Here is a 22281-nt window from a genome sequence, read left to right as displayed (position 1 = left end):
GAGGTTATAGCTGGGAGGGAGAGGACAAGTTTGGCAGAAAAGAACCAGAGCTTTGTATGAAGTGATAGGCCATGTAACTTTTATACAGCGCTAAGCAGCTGAAAAAAAGGATATGCCACTGAACTAATTCAGAGTAAGACCTCCGCTCTGAAATCAGAGCTGGTCATAAACAACTGCCCAGATATGGGAATACCTCCACTCTTTCCACAACTACCTATCATGCGGAGTTGAGGGGGTGGAGTCCTTGAAGACATACAAAATATCAAGGCAGGTACTGCTTTGATTTATTTGCTAGGGCAAATGGTAAGGCCCTACCTCTTATTGGCACGATCCAGGTTCACCATCAGACTCTCCCACTCCTCGAAGTGAACAGCCATTACGAGATCATCACCAACATCATCAGCACACAGATCATCAGTTGTTCTCTCCTTCCAGATTAAGAAAAACCGTGGGGCATGTTACACGTTAACATTATTGATACATTACGATTCGTAGATCAAAGTAGATTTTAATACAATCAGTCCTTGCTTAGAATGCCCCCGTAGAACACTGATTCGTTACAGTGATAGGTGTGGGGCCAAATGTTCTGGACTGACTTCTACCACCAAGCCAGCTTCACAACATTTGCGCGTTTCTCCGGTTTCCTCCTACGTGCCGAACCCTGATGCTTGAAATTGTCCAAACATCTTAATGCAGCACGGAGCTAATAATGAGTCTCGAGACTCAATGTGGCTCTCCTGGGTACATAAAGGATATTTCTAGATTTGATTATATTTATTCATATGATTCAGCCTAGCAGCTGCACTGCGATGTGCCAGCCTTGCCACTGTGTCATGGTGGTAGTGGTGGTAAAACCGATTCGGAATAATATGTTCAGTACGCGTCGTGATTTTTGTATTTTAAAAGTGTTAATCAAACGAGTTGCAGTGACGTCATGGCCGAGTAAGCAGCAATGACCGCTCCAACCCCTACATTAGAACATTACCTTTTTCGACCCAACATAACCACTCGCTTTCCTGTTTGATAGTTTTCTTATTTTTCTACCTGGCCTCAGGCACTTTATAGGGGGCCTTGGAAAGCTGGTTTTCTACTTTGGAGCTTCCTAGGGCGATCCACAGCCTCCTTAGGTGTAGGGTCCTCAGTAAGCAACTCGAGCCTGACCTCATGGCTAGGCCAAGGGGACCTTCCGTCTGTATCTTTGTGCTCCATGGAAGACAGATCCCCTGGGAAAAAAGCCATAGCTTTGTCTCCCCGCCCCCCCCCCCCCCCCCCCCGTTCAAGTTGACACCAGAGATCCCGGTGGGAGGAACGAGAGCTCTTACAAGCCCTTTTGTAAAAAAACTAAGAGAATACTGCCCTTCTTCGGGTCCTCAACGAGATGTCGAGTAAGGTTTGCAGGAGGGTGAAGATTCAGGAGGCAGCCACATATGACCCTTCAGACTATGCTAGACGAGCAGAGCAGTGCAATGAAGACCTACGAAGCCAGGCTGCTGGAACCTGAGGAGGCTTACATCAGACTGGACTCTAAGGGACGGAAGTGCCAAGTAAACCATACGGCCTCCCGGATGGGGTCGAGGGCAACGCTCCTCAAGATGCTCTATCCTACATTCGGCTACATCTGCTCGAAGCTCCGGCATTCCTCTCTACAACTGGGCCATCACCACCTACACGAGTCGGCGCTGCGCTGTGACCACGGCGTGCCTCCACGCGTGCCTGTCGACGGTCGTCCTCAAGACTGCCCGCATCGAACGCGAGCTCATCTCATTCGTATGGCAATGCTTGCTTCCCGCAGAGCAGACTCTTGTCCACAGCCTCTCTCGCATAGATGTAGCGTAATAAATGCACATCCTATACCGTCGGTATACTTACCTGCAGTTGCGGGCACAAGCCCATAGGGGGTGCCACCCTGAGCTGGGGAAGGACAGAGAGAGCCAGGCCCCAGGTGAGGGGTTGGGGGGTTCTTCCAGAGCCCCCTGGAAGGTTCTAGAGAGGGGGCGGTACCGGGGGCGGAGAGCCCCCAAGAGGTGTATTAAAGGGGCACCTCTGGGACAGCTCGGGGCAGTGCTCCGAAGACGAAGAACAGAAGACCAGCCTAGCTAGGACCCTGGGACCCGACATCCTTATAAGGGTCGGGGCCGAGCGCGGACCAATGGTCAGGACCCGCACCTTGGCTGGGTCGGGTCAGAGTAGCCTCCCTAGCTAGGACCCTGGGACCTCGAGCCCGACGTCCTTGTAAGGGCCGGGCCGAGCTCGGACCAGTGGTCAGGACCCGCACCTTGGCTGGGTCGGGTCAGTTAGCCTCCCCTATGGCACAGATAGCCAGAGGGCTGAGAGCCAGGTTTGATCAGTGCGAGGGCACGCTAGCCCAGAGGCTGTACCTCCCTAGATAGTGGGAGTTAAGGGGAGTTCTGTTCATAGTTACAAATAAACCGTGTTGCGTCTAAAGACGTCTCCAGTCTCCGTTCCGTGGAACCCACTACATATATATTTTTATATTTTGACCACTGTGTGATAAACACGTTGCCTGCGTGCGGCGACGCTGGATGCTTTTCCCTCTTCCTTTTCCTCATCCCTTCACAGAATGAACACGGTAACGCGGTCATGCACCTCGGGGGGGGGGGGGGGGTCAGACATTTGTGACGATGTGTGACGAGGGGGAGGGGGGGGGGTTTGAGAAATGTGATGTCACATCAAAATGCGCAACTTTAAGTATAGAATTGTTATAACACTAATTGTTATAACACTCCTACATCAGTGCAGCGCCATGCACTACAATGACAATAGTTGAAGCATTGTTTTATTTTCAAAATGGAAATATGGTTTTGGGGGGTTGGCAGCGCTTTGTGACGTCATATTTGAGGGGGGGTCTGACTTTTTGTGACGCCGAGTGACGAGAGGTCAAAAATTGCGTGACGTCATTTATGGACGGCCCCTCAAGTGAATGGCAAAATTGGTTTCGATTTACGTTTCACTTACCGTCGTGTTTTTCAATGTACTAAATCGAGAACTTCAGTGCTTGGGGGATTTTGGAGCTGGCTCACCGCCTGGGCTGCTGCTGCCTTCCCACTCGGCTGTGGTTGCTCGAACCTCCGAGTCGTTCATAGCTCGTGGCTTCTAATATCGGAAGGAAGCGGTGATCGTCTTTGTTCGATGGCCAAGAGCTGCTGCTGCGAGGATGACCGGAGTTTGCGTGATTATCGTTTATGCTCCTGGACACGATATCAGCAAGGTGTGATGTTTCATTTGTGGGAGTTGCACCGCCTGTACGCGATCAACCGTCGACGCGCCCACCCGGGCCCCACGTTTGCTGTGAGGCACCATGAGGGCCTCCCCGACGGCCAGGGCCTCCGCACGGTCGGTGTGGACAGAGGCCGGCGTTCGACTGGTGGTTTGAAAAGAACACGGACAAACATTCAAGCTCACGCTTTTGCTTTGGCAACAATTTTCGTTAATTGGGCTCCGAGCGGCTCAACAAGCCTGGAAGCCGGCGCGTTTAATCACCTCCGAGATCGAAATGTGGCAAATCGCATGCTAATTAGGAGCAAGTTGGCCCAAGGATTGAGAATCAAATTTGCATGTGAAACGGCGGTGCAGGACTCGATTCGAAGGCAAGTGAATACTGCGCAGTGGTGCATTGCAAGTGGACATTATTATCATCCAACAGTGACCAGCATGGTGAAGTATGGTCAAACTAAACCTGACATCCAACATCACGTGGCGAGATGTTCATCCAGCAGTGGAAAACGTAACTTAAAGTAACCAAAATAACAGAAGATGCATGGAAAATAAATCGGTTTAATTTTGTATATAAACGCGTATAACTCATGTGTACATGCTTGTAAATATACGATTCAGCTAAAAAATGTTAAACACATTTACACAAAGTCGCAAAGACATCAACTCGCTTAAATCTTTACCATTACTCCAGGAGCTCAGAATTATTGCCCAAGTACTGTATATACGTGAGCAAAGTTACGACCATTTACGAAAAAATTTGAAAACGTGTCAATATTTTGTCAGAAATTATCTTTGCACGTCTAAAGGACAAGAGAAGCTGTAACGAAATGCGCATTTGTAAACGATTAAACCTTAAAATTTTCTGACACCGACATTTTTTCCAAAAACATTCCTTGTGTAATTGCACAGAGTCCGATGAGGGGTGGGGCAGCTGTGTAAAAAAACCTGCGGTGAAATTCTCCGTTAAACCGACGATTTAAACAGCAACAGCTCGGGGAATTTTATACTCTGTTCTATGCAGCTGACCGCTGCCCCTTCATACAGTAAATGGCATCCTCACAAGAATAAGTAACCTAACATCCCTTGCAGGGAATCCTCTCGCGATAAAAAATCTTCCATTTGCCATCCATCACGAGACCCCTGCGGGTGTCACCGTGCACAATCATACTTCGAAGCTCTTGCTCGGATTCCCCAGAGCTTTGCCCTCCGAGTGGCCACCCTAATGGCCCACTCCGACAGGCCAAACCTGGAACAATTGTAGGTTTTCAACTATAATACACGTTTTATGGGTTAGATCGTTTAAATATATAAATGTGTTGTTAAACCCACCACCACCCGACAGCCAATTAGTAAGGTTTGTCACATAAACAGAACATGTCAATTCGTTACTAGTACAGTCCACCAGTGTGTTGGAGAGCAAAGCCACACCATTTACAATCTAAGTACAACATTTCGCCAGCACTAACTAGCTTCATCAGGCGACAGCCATCACTTGTGAGCACTTCTTTCGCGAATTGGGAGGGGAATCAATGAATGCATATGACTATGGGTATCCATTGCCGATTGGGTTATTTATATGTTAATCAACACACATTATGCATGCGCATTAAGGAACGAGGATTCTCCACGAATCTGGCTGTCGCCTGATGAAGCTGGTTGTAATTACTGGTGAAACATTGTACTCAGATTGTAAATGTTGTGGCTTTGCTCTCCAAGACACCGGTGTGATGTTACTAGTAACGAATTGGCACGTTCTGTTAATGTGACAAACCTTTCGAATTGGCTGTGTCGGGTGGTGGCGGGTTTACCGACATTTAAATATTTATTACGCGATCTAACCAAAAAAACCAGTGTTATGGATATTGGTCGCGAAAGCCTACGTCTTAAACTGGTTTTCAACTGTTAGATCAGTGGTAGCCGATATGTGAATCGCGATCCATGTGTGGATGATCGCAAAAGATTTTGATTGTGGATCTCGGGACAAATAGGAATAAACACCTCTAATATAAAGCAATTCTTGTTATAGCAGATGGCAAAACAAAATCCCCGATTAAGAATTAATGGATAAATAATATATATATTTTAAACCAATAGATCGCACTAGCACTTGGCATGTCTACAGTGTTCTATTAGTCGGTTAAATCCATCCGGGTAACTGTTGGTCATATATTGCTGGTAGATCACGGAACATGTTGAGATATACCAGAATGGATCACAGTGCTTTGTGGGTTGGACACTGCTGCGTTAGTCAATAAACACCACCGATTCAGTAACCCATATTTTTGTGAAATCACCTTCATCACAAGGGGGTCAGTGTCTTGGCTGGCAAAGAAGTGAGGCATAAGATATCCTAAACCTTTCATACATCTTGACGCGTATACACCTTAATTGGCTGATTGTACTGGTTGGCAAGGTAAAAATTCTAAATAAAAAAAAAATTTGCGCTACCATTTGAACCGCTGCGACAGGAGAACGAAGAACCGGTGACCTCTGGATTGCAAATTCAGAGTCCAAACCGTCTGTTACTTCAGGGTAGCATTTCTCATAACCGCCACTGCTTTTTTTTCAATTGTTCACCTCTGCTTGCGAGCAAAATGTACACTTAATTAACTCTGCAGATGTAAAACCCAGAGTGTGTGCCCACTCATGCACCTCCTCCGACATCTTGTTGACACCGCATCCACGATACACTAGTGCTGTCTGGGTTTCTTAGGCCGGGGAGAAGGCGAGCCCCATGGGGTGGACTCCACAGGGTTGTAGCCTGGAATCTGTGACAGCGGACACACAAATGGCACAAACGTACAACACCGCGAGCTGAAAACCAGGCATGAGAAGCCGATGGCTGCAATGACCAAACCAACCGAGGGATCGTGATGTGCGGGCCAGCCAAGGAATTTTAAAGCCTTATTTGGCCATCATTAAGGAGTAGATGCAACCCCCCTTAGGTTATATGGAGTGTACAATTGCAGTTAAGAACATACCTAAAATATGGCTGCAAATGTTGACCCTTTTGAGCTTCTGGTCCAAATTAGGCTGTGTGCATTATCCACGCAGAGTGACAATGTAATGCGGCATACAAGGCATGCTGGAAAGGACCAGATCCACTGGTCACAAATGTGCTTTTTGCCATCTAGAGATCATTTTTTGCATCAACTACTATTTCCCTCATTTGTTTTTATTCTACAAGTACTTTTCTGCCCTTCGAGTTTCTCATTGTTTACAGAAAGCATTAAATTTTCTCTATAATTCTTCCGGATCTGAGGGATTTTACAGTATTTTTAATGTGATGTCCTCTCCGTGACAATACGGGCTCCGTCATGGCAGTTATTTCCAAAGCACATTTAATTGTGACCGTTTTATATTTGAAACGCATTTACATCATTTAATTCAGTTTCAGTTTATTTTGGTATAGCCCTGTGAGCCATCCGACTCTAATGTATCCACCGGTGTAACTTCCTCTGTAATAGTCCACACTGCCAAATGGCAAAAAAACGGAGCTTCGTATCTCACTGCGTTCTTCCACCTTAAACCAAGTGTCTGTGTGTCTGATAGAAACCTAATCGTACAGAGATGGTCAGGGGGCTTGGGTCCCAGTGCATTAAGCCAGTCCTGGGTTTAAATGCAGAATTCAGCCGTTCGGGAAATGCCAATGCCTCCCGGTTAAGTGAACACATGCCCTACCTCCTCGTCGAAGGTAACGTTGAGCTTGAGATCTTTGGAGTCAAAGAAAACCGTCCCCTCCAAGCCGTACTTGGGAATGAGCACCACCACGGCGTTCTTGCGCACAAACAGCACGAAGCCCTCTTCGCTCACCACTCCCTTGCTCTTGAAGAACAACTGAGACCACAACAACAGCAGCCGTTAATCACCGCTACGTGGCCAAGAGCAGACACACGCGCATCACTTACCAAGCCCATAATTACTTAACAAAATTTAAGGTATTTTTCTGCATCCCCCCGCTAATTTATTCCAGTTGTGCTATTGGCATCATGTCATGGGGATTAGTTTGAGTTCAATCGTGAAGGTACAATGTCAATTGTATTGACTATAATCCTCCATCACCTGACAGAGCCAATCAAATAAAGTTGTCACATCATGGGCAAATGTGCCAAGTGACTAGGTTTTTCAGCAAACACAGAAGAATGCTGAAAAGCAATGTCAAGTGTAGCCAACCAGTACAGCCACGGCACCACCACACGTAAGCGTGCGAATAGAAAACAATTGATTCTTACTACACGCACAATACGATGCCTGCTTTCGTGACCTTAAAAATGGTTTTCAAGAGACGAATGGACACATTATCAGGTGCCTAAGCACAAGCCGTGCAAGCTCCACGTGGCCGACACTTCCGCCTCCCACCTGCGTGTGGAAAGCTACAGACGAGCGTTGGGCGTACTGCGCCATCTTGTGGCGGTAGTTGAGATTGTTGCAGAGCTGCTGCTGCTTCTGCTTGTCGGTGAGCGCCGGGTACGTGGGGTCGGCGCCCACGCACACGGCCAGCAGCCGGTGCACAATCACATCCGAGTATCTGTAACTGTACAGGGAGACAACAACAATATTCACATTTGTTGTAGCCTCTATTTAATATGAAGATTAAATTTACAGTAGATACAGGCTGCGGTATGGCCACGAGATGCCAACGGAGCAGCGGTATTAATCCACCAAGCACCGCGATTCATTCTGGTGGATCTCAGCGGGTTTCACGATCCACCAGAAAGCTACGCAAACAATGACTCAGATGGATTTAACGCTGTGATAGAATACTGTACTCTGGACATACCACGTTCTAGCACCATCTGCTGGTGGAAATTATCTTTGTTAATGTATGAATTTAATTCTTTGTTGAGGATTTTTAATTTGTCATCAGATGTAATGCAAATTGCTGCCTGCTCATATCTGTGTTCTTATTTAAGATCCACAACAAAATCGTTAGCGATCCATGGCAGAATTGCAATTCACTTTTGGCCGCCGCTACAACACGGCAATGGATTCTTGATTCTGCACGTGGAACACTGTCACCGTCCTTGTAGGCGTTGGTGTTCTCCCGATCCTCTAGTTTTTCTCCAACACAAGCCAAACAACCATTTAAGGAATTGGCCAAACTTCCCGTTTATAGGACCTTTTAGAAAAATAAGTCAAAATCTGAATCTTTATCCTGGAGAAATCCGATTCGTGATAAAAGCTCTTTTTGACAGATGTCCAGTTGGTAGATGATAGAGAGTGCTAAGAATAGGAAAGGTAAACAAATCACTAAAAGTAAATAATAGAAAAAAGATATACAAGTACGTAGCCAATCGTGCTAATCGGAGGTGTGCCATAATGACAAATTAACATTGCATAAGTACATCAATTAATGAATAAATTCCTAAACTTGGGAAAGGCAGCACAGTCCCAGACCACACCAAGACAACAACATAGTCCCCTCAATAATCGCGAAGGTCGATTTCACGCGTGTGCCTGACGCCAGAGCACGTCACCGTCGAATGGGCGACGTGAAGTGGGTGTAGATGGCGGTGGCGAGCCCGTAGTGGTGGGTGTCGGGCTCCATGCCGGAGCAGAAGTAGATGGCCTGCATCATGCAGCGCGTGGCCAGGATGCGCAGCAGAGTGTTGAGGTATGGTGGCGCTCCCGGCACCGCCGCCCGGTCCAGGGACTCGGCCAACGCCTTAGCTGAATCCACCTGGATCTCGATGTTCTGCGCAAAAAAATCGGGCACACCGGCGTTTGTGAGGTGACTATCCCACACGTGGCTTGTAGTTCAGTGCTGGGGAAGCAGCAAGGGTTGTGGTGTATTGGAAAGAAAACGTTATTCAGCGCACTTCCTGTAGGCATTCAGGTTTCCATAACCTGGCTTGCCAGGAGAAGGCAGTACAGCAAGTGGATTAATCTACATCTGGCACAGTGCCTGGCTGCCTTCCAGCGTTGTCTGTGGTTCGTCACAGCTTTTGAGTTGTTCTGCCTCTAAGGGCGAGTGGAAACTATACGGCTACATCTCAAGATAAAGGTAAAAGGTGCAGCCCTGCAACTGCTCGCTCAGGCCAATACTGACATCGTTTCAAGACACCTCTGCTTCACAGTAGGGGGTAGCACATTCCCACCCATCTTGAGCATAATGTTCATCACAATAAGTCGACCTGATATTTAAACATTTCAGTGCTGGAATTTATCTAAAATTAAATACAGTACTACATTTATCGTGATGGTTTTTTGTTGCTTATTTCTGTGGAGTAGCTGGGAAACGAGCCGAGTCCTTCAACTCCCTACACTTGATAACACAGTATGTTCAATGCGGCTGCTGGATTTTGAAGCCAGGGTCCCAGCTGTAATCTCTGCGTCATAGGGTGACCCAGGTGACCCTTGCAAATGAGACTATTATGGTCTCTTGAGTTCTCACCCGGTTAAACCAAAAGACCTCAAACAAAAATTTGAGCCACCCGGCGACCTCTGAATTCCTTGCGAGGAGGATGATATTGAAGTTAGGTTAACAGCAATCTAGAGACAGTAGAACCCCTCTTTAAGATGGTAATTGGTTCCACGAACCCGAGCATTAAAGGATTTGGTCATTAAGCGAGTATAGGAAATACGTGTTAAAAGCTTAATTCGGTCCGATAGCATCGAAAGTTTCCCTTGTTCACCCAAAAAACGTACTTTATAATATTTAAACAATGGATATTAATACATAAAGATACTAACATTATAAGCACATCATATTAAAATAAACACTGTGAATAAATGCATTAATTCATTTTGATTTAAAGCTTTCGTGACTGCAGGGATTCATATTCTTGGTTCTTTCGGTAAATTCACGTAGAAGGGAAACAATAAAATAATAAAAATATAAAACAATAAAATTCTCACGACGTTTCGACTGCAACACAAGCAATCATCATCAGGTGTGAAAACCACAACAAGAAAATGTGACAAAAGTGGTGGTTATTTTAACGTTAGCACCACGGAGAGAGATTTGATAAACCATTTCGGGTCTTAATTGATTGATCACGCTTAAGGTGGCTGTCAGAACGCATCCATTATTTTTTGTCTCCCCCCTCCTCTTTTCCGAACATAGTTGGACTCGTCCATCTGAACAAACTGTCAAATCTCTCTCCGTGGTGCTAACATTAAAAATAACTGCCACTTTTTTCAAATTTTCTTGTTGTGGTTTTCACACCTGATGATGATTGCTTGTGTTGCAGTCGAAACGTCGTGAGAATTTTATTGTTTTATATCTTTTTTTATTTTATTGTTTTCCTTCTACGTGGCATTAATTCATATTTATTGTACCTACAACAGCTCGTCGTTAACAGGGAAATGGTCGGTTAAGCCTACACATTGAGCTCTATGGAGGCCCGTTGTTAAGCGATTAGTTAACAAGGGTGGTCGTTAAAAGGGGTTCTAACTCTACCTTTGATTTCGCCGCCTTCACCAAGATGTCGTAGTTGGAAGGCGGAGGCGCCGGATGGCGTTGGAGCAGCGCACACTCGGGGAATTCGCCTACGATGCGCTCCGCCACGGAGATGTTGGCGAGCAACATGAACTCCTCCACCATCGAGTTGGTCTCCCTGTGTACACGCACCAGTTTCCGCCACCACAACACATCAACCACAAGGGTCAAGAATCTTTATCTTAGATTATTTTGCCGATAATAAATTTCCTACGTGATAAGCCACTTTGTTCAGCTATCGTTTGTGGTCAGGGTTTTACTTTTGTTATTTTGTTGTTTCTCTTCAACGTGACTTTACCGAAAAAACTAAGAATAAGATAAAAATAGTTTAGTTTTATTTGTATATTTGTTTAAGTTATTTGTTTACCTTTCCAATACTTTGCAATCCTAACGTGTGCTTGTATTGTTTGTTGTTGTAACGTTGTGACCTGCCCCAACTGGACATCTGTGAAAAAAGAGCTTTATAGCTCATCGGATTCTTCCAGTAGAAATATATTTTGATTCTGATAGAGAGATCTGCACAACAGTCGGATTGCAGTCATGGGAGGTGTCTTGTTGACGAGACTCACTTGAGTTCCTTGGTCTGCAGGTCGATCGGGTCGTGGGTTTCGCTGTCCATGTGGAATCGGACTTCAGGGGCTGCCAGAGTCAATGCCCTACGGGTGGAGAAGGGACATGAGCGAGTATCATGTCCAGCCAAAACAACACAGAATCTTAATATAAGACACTTCACAAACTCAGATATTTGAGTTGAACATGCACAGCTCGTTAAGTCAATCCACTGCTGGATGAGGGCCGCCCCATGTCATGCGGGTCGTGGGGTGGTACTTAACCGTGGTGGTCAGTACGCTTTGGCAAAGGTGGGGGAGCACAGACATGGGAGCATTAAGAAGAGTAAAACAATTTGTGTCACTGCATTGTCCTCTATTGCCCACAATGTAGCCCCGCAGCAGCCTGTAACACTCCAATCTAAAAGGATGTTATTAACCAGGTAAAACCTTAACTTCTTTATTGTTGCCTTCATTTCCGCATCTCCAGCTTCTTCAGCCTCCCACTCCCAGCCCCGCTCACTTCCCCCCCCCCCCGGCATTTTGCCGTGCTCGCCCCTTTAATCCCTCTAGCAGCACCCCACTTCCCCTATCCCACATCCCCCCTCTCTATCTCTCCCCCCTTGCTTCCCAACACTCTCTTACCTATATAGCCTCTTGTTACAACAGCCCTTTTTTGCCCACTTCAGCAATTTTTTCTGTCTGTGGTTGTCCCACCTGAAGAAGGACGCTTGTGTTGCGCCCGCAACGTCGTGATTTAATTTAGTTATTTTATAGTTTTACCTCCAGCGCTGTCCTACCAGACAGTCTCGCCCCCTTCACCTGATGAAGGCCGCTTGTGTTGTGGCCGAAACGTCGTGAGAATATTATTGTGTTATTTTATTTTATCAATTTATTATTTTATTCTCATTCTACGTGACTTTACCGAAAGAACCAAAGAAGAGGAGGTTACCTACGTGACTTTACTGAAAAAAAAACAAAGAGTATGAATCCTGTAACACTTGTTTGTGCATGGTATTCACCCAAGCCTCATGCATCATGGGGTCAAAAAAAGCTACAGGTGCAGCCTTGCAATTGCTTGCTCAAGCCACTGCTGGAAGAAGGGGGCTCCCATAAGAGGGGGCCCCTCTAGAGATACACCCTTTTACAGTCCCTCTCAATGTATTTTAGCCTACTCTTTCACGCTGGCCGGATGTCTTAGAAGACACGGGAGTAACCACACTTTACCGCGCCACAGGCGACCTGCCGATCGACTAAATGTGGTGCACCCATTAATACTGCTCAGCGCTCCAGAGGCGGTGGAGGGGATGAGGATCTTGACAATGAGTTACCCGTTTTGAATGCGCCTCTGCTTGAGGATCTTGGCCAGGGAGTTGAGGCCACGCAAGCTGCTGGTGACCGGGTCCTTCCGCCCGGCGTCATCCATCATTAGCTGAGCCTCTGCGTACGTCAGAGACGCCTGCGGGGATACGATGAACACACCACGGGTGAATCATGGGGTCCTCGCAATTACACAATGCCCACGCCTGATCCAAGCCCAAGCCAGAACTCAACAGATGTCTACGTGGCTCCCGATGACCACTGAGGGTTACGCTCACCCAAAGACAGCAAAATTTATATTTTTTGAATTCTCAAAGCTGGAATTTAACCAAATTTAGTGCAATGTAATTTGGTGTTTTTTTGTGCAGTGAGTTTAACACGTAGGCTTTCGTGATCAATATCATCCATAATACAGGTTTTTTGGGCTAGATTGTGTAAATACATAAATGTGTCGTTAAACCCGCCACCACCCGACACAGCCGACTAGTAAGGGTTGTCACATAAACAGAACGTGGCCAATTCGTCACTTGTACAACACACCGGTGTGCTGTACTCGTGACGAATTGGCATGTTCTGTTTACGTGACAACCCTTATTAGTTGGCTGTGTCGGGTGGGGGTGGGTTTAATGACACATTTACATATGTATACGATCTAACCTAAAAAAAAAACCTGTGTTTTGTGCAGTGATTGTTGACTGGACAGAGACCATCAACTCACTACTTTCATGTTCTACCTCGCACCTCCGATTAGCACAGTTGGCTACGTACGGTGCAAAAGAAGTTCAACATACATACTGCCACTTGTGAACCCGGTTCTTCTCGCTCCACTTGTGAACCCAGAGGTGCAAGCTCAATGCTCTGACCTCTCAGCCATCCGGAAACCTCAACTGCACCAACATAGCAAGGCATCGATACAATAAACGTGAAAGCAAACGAGAGTTTTACAAAAACTGAACGTCTGTGGGGGTGGGGGGAAATCACCTTGGAATTGATGATGCTCTTGGTAAAACGTGTGCTCACGATCTCATCCTTTGGAGTCATCTCCCATATGCACGAGAACGCCAGCCTGCACGCGCACAGCACATGCACCGTCGCCATTCACCGTCGAGTGGCGGAGTCGTCATTGGAGTGGTGCAGGGTGTTCACTCAGGAAAGCCTCGCAAAGTCTCGAGACTCTTTTTCAGGAGGGTCTTGCCAAGTTTTTGGTAGTCGAGTCATTCTTTCAGCAGCGGGATGTTTGGCCAAATACCGGTTTGGGTTGTTACAAATTATTCAACTGGAATATATACGTAGCAACCATTGTTCGACTGCAAAAGCTTTGCAGTACCCTCCCGAAGTTATGAGATTCAGTGAGGCTTTCCTTGGTTAAGGATCATAGTAGTAATAACACGTTTATGTTAGCGATGAGAGGAAACCTGATAACCTGGAGTCAACCCATGCTAAATAGGGGGAGAACATACAAAATCTACATGGAAAGGCAACCAAGTCGGGCATCAATCCTAGGCCATTCTTGCTGTGAGACACGTGTTACTATTGTGCCATCCTGGTTTGGCTGCTTATGTATGTACACATGCTTGTGTGGATCTGTACAATGACACTTTAACAGTGCCACGCATCATGAGATTACATGTGCACCTGGCAACAACGCACGTTAGCTGCTGAGTATGGGTTGCAATGTGCGCACTCGCGAGTTAACAGTTGTTGGTGCATCTCGACGGTCGATGTTGGATCTCAACGAACACAGGTTTGAGCTCAATAACTCTGGCACCATATCAATCCTCTGCAGGCACACAAACACATAAACGCAAACACTTCTCTGTCAATAAACACAATCTGGCGAATACATATGCACCAACTCAACGAGTGTTTTGCAAGCAAACCCACACATGATTAAGTCGCCTGCAGGTAACTGTTCAGCAAGGAGATGTTTTCGTGAATGCCAGTTAAGATTGTATGGGTTTTATTTAGAGGAAATCTGATGAATGCAGAGGAAACCCATTCACTAACAGGGAGGAGAAGACGCCTTCTACTAGACGTCTGTCGGAAGTCGCTCACTCCACATGCATGTATAACCTCCACCATAGCCACTTCAACCAAAGCACAATAATGTGAAATGAAATGCACATCCATTACTACCTGGTGCATTCATTGTGAACCAGGCATTCGGTCAGTGACGTGGACACTTAGGCCAGTGGGGTCTTAGCCATGGCTTGGCTCAGGCTTGGCTCTCGCGCAACATGCATTGAGATTATTTCTATTATTTTGGCTGCTATAAATGTGCAAATGATGGGCCACTTTGTTGAGCTATTCATTTGTGGCCAGGTCACTAATCAAAAATAAATCAATGCCTCAGTGGGCTTTGCCTGGTAGGATGGGGATGGTTTCGTTGTATTTGTTTGTGTTTGGGTTATTTGTTTATCTTTCTTGTACTTTGCACTACTATTATGTTGTTTCACTGTTTGTTGTTGTAACGTTCTTACCCGACTCTACTGGACATGTGAAAAATAGCTTTATAGCTCATTGGATTCCTCCAGTATAAATATTCTGATTCTAATTCTCAATAAGCCACATCAAATCAACACTTAAAACCTCAGCTGCCTCTAAGCATGGTTCCAGCCCTGAGCCTCTGTGTCTCTTGTGCCTCCTCGTATATCTCTGCATGCTCCCAGCCACGCTCAGAATTTCCGTGAGCTGAGCCTGAGCCAAGGCACAGCTGAGCCACTCATACTTCTTTGGAGGCAACGGAGCAGATCAAGCCAGAACCGAGCCATTTTGAAGTCAGTCCTGAGCCGAGCAGAGACCAAGAATACGGGCACTAAGGCAACAATGTTTGGAAACTTAATAACGGGAATATTGTCCACCCCTTTGTCAATCCACTGCAGGATGAGGGCTTCTCCATGCCGTAATTGGTCGCGATTGTCATTTGACCTTGCTTTGTTACGATGGTCAATGCAGGTGGTGAAGGGGAGAACTTGGGCAGTTTTTTTAGATATCACTCTGTACCGGTGTTAGCCATGACTGGAACTAAACCAGCTTGACAGGATAAATGTGCAGTGCACTTATCATTGTGCCACTAAACTCCCCTTGTCACCTCCGCTAGCATTGACAAAACCATGAAAGGAATAGGCACGAATTACCGCGACCGTGACCACGATTACCACCACCAAATGAATACCTCGGTGTTCCCATTGTCGAGCGGTTTGCAGTGTAGGGCATCGTCGATGTCTGTGCAGCCTGGAGGATCCACACTGCAGATGGACAACGCACGGAGGTCCTCCCTGCCAGCCTGGTCCTTGTACGGGACACACACAGCACCAGGTTCAACAAAACGCTGCCTTACAACAAACAAAATACAGGGTGAGCCATACATGGGTAAACCAACTTCATGCTAATGGCGTTCTATCTTCTCAATAGGCGACTGAATATTTTGAAAGTACAGTCCGTTCTCCTATAACTCTGCGTGTTTTCATATCGTGAATTAGATATAATGCGATGAATGCATTAGGGAACACATTTTTTTCATAACATGGATGCGAATTGGATAAAAGGCGATCGAGTGAACAGAACTGCGTTGTGCGAGGCAGAATAAGCGGTTGTACGGTTGCCTCGGTGTAGCATCACACAAGGCGGGATGTTTCTGGATGCTTCTAGATGCTACTCACGTACCCGAAGTCTTTGTTAAGCCTGCGTACGCATATCACGTGTTATCGCGGACTGTGCTTTACCCTATATTATTTATTATGCGATTTTTCCACAATTCGGTGTTGTTCAGGAACGCAAGTACAGCGTTATAGGAAAAAAGTCTGTAGTCCCCTTGCTCCATTTATTTCTGTACTGGACCATCTCCACGGCTACTGCAGAGTCCTCCATATCCTGGCTCACCACCTTGATCCGCATCTCTCGAGGCCTGCCTCTCGGGTCTCCGCCCTGGTGCTTCCATAAGTCCGTCGCCTTCCTTCCTCCGATGTGAATTTCCTCTCTTCTTACGATAATGTGTCCGAGCCATCGACTTTCTTTCAGGTCGACGGCTTTTCTATATCCGGTCTGCGGTAAAGGTGTAGAGCCCCGTGGCTTCTCGTTTATGCCAGTGCAGCGGAAGGACCTCGACTGGAGGGAGAGCTCCAGAGAGGCCCTCTAGAAGGTATTCTACGCAGGCCAAACATCTTGAAACTATTGAGGTTTGACAGCACGATGATGATGATGGGGGGTGTTTTCGCATTTGTCTATTGTCAGGGGCCTATACGTCGGGGATCCACACGTCATTGGCCACACCAAAGGCCACCCAGGGGCCACCAGTGGCCCGTGGGCCTTGTAATAAAGAGCACTGAAGTAAAGGATTCTCACATGCACGACCGAACACACCAACACACCGCAGGCGTAAGAATTGAACTCAATCGATGAATTGACATATCGTCACATGTCTCATGCATACCTCTGCTGTGATGCTGAACGTGGGAGGGGGCAGGCATGCAAGTACGGCCTGGCTGAAGGGCTGGTGTGGCACGTCGTGCTCCAGCAGCAGCACCTCTGTCTCCGTCTCCTTATCCCCACATTCGCCCAGAGAGCGCACAAAATGGCCCTGCACAAGCACACCGACGATTAGCACGGTTGTCTACGTATGGTACGGAAGAAGTTCAACATGCATATGCACATACGTGGCCAATCGTCACCGGTATCCCTGTTCCACCGGTACATTGGAACCCAGACAGCGCAGAGCTCTCGAGGTGTCTGTGGTCACCCACTGGCTTTTTGCCGTGTTGAACCAGAACCAAACCGTGATATGCTGGCCCCACAAGGCATCCAAATCTATCCGGGGGCCGAGGAAGGCCAGGGGCGGGGCTAGAGACACGTTAATTGTGTGACGGCAGTCGGTACACCACGGGGACGTGGCACCACAGCGTCATCTGCATGTGCCTAGACTTGTTCAAAGCATTGACCGTCCATGGCATGGATCTGCTTTTGCAGTGGATAAACAACCTGCAGCCTACTAAACCGTGCCAGCCATGGTGCCGCTCGGTTGTGCAGTGGCAAATAGGTATGAAAAGCACAACCACAATGCCAACCTTGTACCTAACGTACATTATGTAGAATATTAACCGGCATCTGTTTAAACAAAGATACAACCCAAAGAATACATCTTAACAATATATTTAACTTTTCACCAATTTTGTTTCTCATTGTGTTAATGGTATCACACAAAACAAGCAATCTATACAAACCCTTCGTGGTCAAGGACGACCCACAGGCGCAGACATAACAGAGCTACTTCTAAGATCCATTGAAGTGAAATGCAGTCCAAATTGTAGGGGGGCAGTGCTTTTCCAACCACTCTGCCAATCAAAGTAATGTTCATCACATGGCAGTCAAACGCAGTAGTTTTCTCAGAGATTGAAATTAAACAATAGAAGTGCACGACCAAATTTAATATCGTTTTTGGTGCAGTTATTGGTGACTGGGCTGAGACTATCAACTTACAACACCTTAATAACCTAGGTTGAATCACAGGTGAGTTTGCCATGCTTTCAAACAAATAAATCACAGTGGTGCCAGCTCATCCACCCTGACTTCCAATTCACCGTGTCACCGTTCGTGTTTTGGGTTCGACGGCTGTATTGCATACAGAGCCACGTGGCCGCGCGTCAAGTGACAGAAGGATGAGCCCGACGATGCCGACCACGGGACGGACGGGTGAGGTGTCACGGCGTGCGGGGCGTCACGGTGCAGTCGTACGTTCGGGTAGCGGGAGTGTCGCAGCCAGTCACCGATGGCCACCACGATGCGGTGGGCCTGCAGGGACGCTGCTTGTCTTGTCTCCACCCGCACTCGTGGCATGCGGCGGTCCGCGGGCGTGAACAGGTGGCGGGTGGCCTGCAACACGCACAAAGAGCCCCCAGTAAGGCATTCAACAAACTGTTTGGGCGAGTGCCGTCAGCACACACCTATTCAAGCTGGTACGGCAAACGACGGGGTGGGTACGGCCAGCACCATGCCCGACCGCCTTTGTCTCCACAGCGCTGATGTTTACATGCCACATCAGAGACTCATTTATGGCCGAGTCGACCTAGGGAAGGGCCCAAGACAGGTTCAGACATTTGCCGCTGTTTATTGGTTATGAGCGATAAATATAATCCAACTCGGGTCCCAGAATTCGTAGCGCAGCGCGCTAACCGCTACATCACCGCTCCCCACACGTACACACACACATGAAGATCAGCCCACCTCCTTGATTGGGCTGGGCATGAGCATGCCGCACAGCGGCCTCGAGTTCCGCTTGATGATGCCGACCACTTTGCCAGTGGGTCGACGCATCTTCCCACTTTCGGCTTTCAGCTGGAGACCAAAACAAAGGACAAACATCGTGTTGCTTAATCTAAGCAAGAGCGATGACAGCAGCAGCAGCAGCTGGGATAGCACCGGGAGATGACAACTCAAACTCAAATGAGCACTCACCACAGTGGCGTCTCTCTCACACACTGAAGTAATTAAATAACTATTTTTTTACCAGCTCACTGCGTAACACAATACAATTTGGCTTACAGGGGAAGGAGCAATCCAAAACAATAGCGCTTAACCTGCGGATGTGGTTTCATGCTGTGTCTCATCAATGTCAATAATGAGACTGACGCTTTGTTAAAATGACAAAAGATCACAGTGAGGAGTCCTCAGTAAATATTTATAAGTTAAAACAGTTCTGGCGATTGATAGAATCAACCAGAACACGCCCATCAGATACCACACGTTTAAAAAAACGCGTAGGCTGTTGCGACCAATATTATGTACAACAAAGGTTACCCTCCCATCTAATTCACAATTTGATGCTTAATCTCTCGATTCTTTATGATTTCACTTGCAATTGTGATTGACATTTTCTCTTACCTGCTTAGCACATCAGTCACCCTATATGTGTTTAATGTTTACGTAACGTTTTTATAAGTATAACTGTGCAATGATCAGTATATAAATAATCTGCCCAAGCCAACTTGCACTACATGCGATTTCATATCTAACACTTGTTTATGTTTGTGAAATATTGTCGACTTTTCATAAACCACGGTTGTTTTTGTGCCAATTTCAATTAACTTCATTGCTGTACTTTATTATGTTTTGCATTTTGTCACTGTGGTATGTATGCATGTAGAACTTATTTCGCACCGTACACAGCCAACCATGCTAAAAAGAGGTGCGTGGCAAGGACTACAATCTAAATACAAAAAGCAGTACTAAAGAAATTAGTTTTCAATATAGAGGCCACCCTGTGACCCAGGTCACTCTCGCAAATGATACGTGTCCTGATCTCTTGAGTTCTAATTAAGTTAATTAAAATGAACATTAAAAAGGAGCTCAGACCGTGGAAGCGACGCCGTGTTGAGCCTGGATATGCATAACAGGTGGTATAGGCTCTGCGCCAAAATTGCTGGCAGCAGAGCGCAGTACAGCAAAATAAACTGTTATCCTGTCCTTCTATGCTCCTGATCTATGCCCCCCCCCTTCACCAACCCGCACCGAAGTATGGTCAAATAACCCCTACGTACATACAAAAATAGTACGAAATGATTAGCACTCCTGACTTGATTTTGAAGTAATGTAATGTAAAGTCATTTAATAAACGCAAAATCAAGCTAACAGCATCTCTAATGTGGATTGTTGTCTGGTCACACGGTGTTCATTATGTCTAAGGTCTCTCTTGAAGTGGTTGAGTCTTTGTTGTTATTCTTTGTTTAAACTATATTAAAACTATTTAAAAACTATAAACTAAATAACTTTACCAGGTAAGGACCCTGAGAGCTATATAGCTCTTTTTAAGTGACCTGGCCACAAATGATTGTTCAATGAAGTATCTTATCACATTTGAAATTGATAGCAGCCAAATACTCTAAGTGCATGTCAGATTGTAACTGTGGAGGGAAAAGCCGGAGGACCTGGAGAAAAATCCATGCGACCACGGGGAGAGAGACACGCACACTGCAGGTGTCTGGGTTTGATTTTGGTTCGGCAGTGTTGGCGCTCCACTCACCACATCCTCTTCATTCTCTTCTGCAACGTCCCCTGCGACGCCCTCATCGTGCAGGACCAGCGAGGAGGGGGCAACCCAGCGCTCCTCGGGGAACATCTCCACGCACACGATGTCGTCGTGCATCGCGCGGTTTAAATGCTGCAGCCCCTGGATCAACACCTGCACGCAGGAAAAAAAAAGATCCCCCCTATAGCCTTAACAGACCGCTGGGCCAAGTGCTGTTAGAGAGCAGCATATACAGTAAAACCTTGGATTGCGAGTAACTTGGTCTGCGAGTGTTTTACAAGACGAGCAAAATTTTTAATAAATATTAATTTGATAAACGAGCGAGGGTCTTGCAATACGAGCAGCTTTGTACTGCCGAGCGTCACGTGATCACAACTAATATACGAGTGCTTTGATATACGAGTGCTTTGGATTACAAACACGTTTCCGGAACGAATTATGCTCGCAATCCAAGGTTTTACTGTACAAGAGTGAGCCCATGAATCTTCTGAAACCAATGTTTTTCAGTAACATATGTTCAAGCAGGGCAATTTCTGGACTGGGTTTTTTTTTCCAACAAAGGGCCAATGTACCTAATTGTTATTTAACGTTACATTTTGGAGGTGGAAATAGACCATTCATTTTGTTAACAAAGTAGTCACAACCATCATTAGACCTCCTTTGCCAGTACCAAAATATAATAGGGTTTTTCCCCTTTTTTCTGGCAACAAAAATGAAACCTTTTACAAGGAATCATGTGTGCATTAACCACAATACTTGTGGTGAAAATGCAAACAAAAACACACTGATAATATTTGCCATATATGCGTACGCCTTTTGGCGTCCTCTGGCCTCGCACCAATTGGGTCGAGGCTCAAAAGAAAGCCGTCCCTGGTGTGGACCAATCAGTCTCAAGGACAATGCATATATTATCATAGTGTGTTTTTTGTTTGCATTTTGACCACAAGTATTGTAGTTAATGCACACATGATTCCTTGTAAAAGGTTTCAGTTTTGTTGCCAGAAAAAAAGGGAAAAACCCTATTATTAAAGTAGTCACAATTAACGTATATACTGTGGTTGTGGTGGCGTAGCTATCGAGTGTGCAGGCAGTGCAACTGCACCAGGACCCACAGGCCGGGGGGGCAGGAGCCAGGCTACGACACCTACGTAGGGTGCAAAAGACGTTCAAAATACAAATATTTTAGCCCAGTAGCTCTTAACCTTTACTGCAGCCTTTCAGTAAAGGTTAAGAGCTACTGCTCATGCCAAGAACGCTATGCCACTGCTTCATTATAAATTTGTTTTTAAAACTCACACAGATACGATCGAACAGCATTGTTCCTTCCGGACGCAGGCTTGTGAAACGTGTACCTCTTTATCACTGTCACCGTCCCCTCGCACCCTCAGAGTCCCCTCCAGGTAATTCTCACGACTCGCAAGGAAGGTTCCCTGGACAAACCGGCCGGAGCGCACACCTTGCTGCAGCTGGGACAGCGAGAGATGTTCGGGGAAGATTACCCAGGACTCCACCACATCCTGCACACGTACACAGCACATGCACGGCACATGCACGCGTCAACAACAATTTTGCAACCGCCATCACGTAACGAAACGAAGGATCCATTCTGATTTATCTCAGAGCAGTACGGCCATCCGTGTTAGAGAACGTTCCACAAAAGCGGATATCATAGAGCTACCTCTAGAGTTTCACCCTTCCGTCTCTGCTTTTTGATA

At 46.4% G+C, this 22281-nt stretch overlaps 2 protein-coding genes across 2 annotated transcripts; both read right to left on the bottom strand.

The window, feature by feature from the left end:
* Positions 1-3781: 3781 nt before the first annotated feature.
* Positions 3782-11246, bottom strand: LOC142922851 (exosome complex exonuclease RRP44-like). The gene is made up of 3 exons (XM_076063794.1): positions 10640-11246; positions 7597-8932; positions 3782-7074 (listed from the first exon to the last, which is right to left on the bottom strand). The coding sequence occupies exons 1-2, from the start codon at positions 10781-10783 to the stop codon at positions 8711-8713; spliced, it is 366 nt and encodes a 121-aa protein (XP_075919909.1). The 5' UTR covers positions 10784-11246; the 3' UTR covers positions 3782-7074; positions 7597-8710.
* Positions 11247-12570: 1324 nt separating this feature from the next.
* Positions 12571-22258, bottom strand: LOC142922849 (exosome complex exonuclease RRP44-like). The gene is made up of 8 exons (XM_076063791.1): positions 21919-22258; positions 20561-20719; positions 18766-18876; positions 18277-18414; positions 16979-17125; positions 15722-15838; positions 13528-13612; positions 12571-12685 (listed from the first exon to the last, which is right to left on the bottom strand). The coding sequence occupies exons 1-7, from the start codon at positions 22102-22104 to the stop codon at positions 13571-13573; spliced, it is 900 nt and encodes a 299-aa protein (XP_075919906.1). The 5' UTR covers positions 22105-22258; the 3' UTR covers positions 12571-12685; positions 13528-13570.
* Positions 22259-22281: the final 23 nt, after the last annotated feature.

Source organism: Petromyzon marinus, unplaced genomic scaffold (genome assembly GCF_048934315.1).
Source record: "Petromyzon marinus isolate PM22_M1 ecotype Great Lakes invasive population unplaced genomic scaffold, UKy_Petmar_22M1.pri1.0 PM_Scaffold_19, whole genome shotgun sequence".
NCBI lineage: Eukaryota > Metazoa > Chordata > Hyperoartia > Petromyzontiformes > Petromyzontidae > Petromyzon > Petromyzon marinus.
Note: the sequence above shows the minus strand (reverse complement) of the source record. Positions and strands in the feature narration are given on the sequence as shown.

Excerpts from the sequence above, each read along its gene's own strand:
- LOC142922849 (XM_076063791.1), bottom strand. The coding sequence starts at position 22,104 with ATGTGCTGTGTACGTGTGCAGGATGTGGTGGAGTCCTGGGTAATCTTC. Across the intron at positions 18,877-20,560 it reads AAGAGAATGAAGAGGATGTG|CTGAAAGCCGAAAGTGGGAA; the intron begins GTGAGTGGAGCG and ends TTTGGTCTCCAG. Across the intron at positions 18,415-18,765 it reads TGCCCAGCCCAATCAAGGAG|GCCACCCGCCACCTGTTCAC; the intron begins GTGGGCTGATCT and ends TGCGTGTTGCAG.
- LOC142922851 (XM_076063794.1), bottom strand. The coding sequence starts at position 10,783 with ATGGTGGAGGAGTTCATGTTGCTCGCCAACATCTCCGTGGCGGAGCGC. Across the intron at positions 8,933-10,639 it reads TGAAGGCGGCGAAATCAAAG|AACATCGAGATCCAGGTGGA; the intron begins GTAGAGTTAGAA and ends TTTTTTGCGCAG.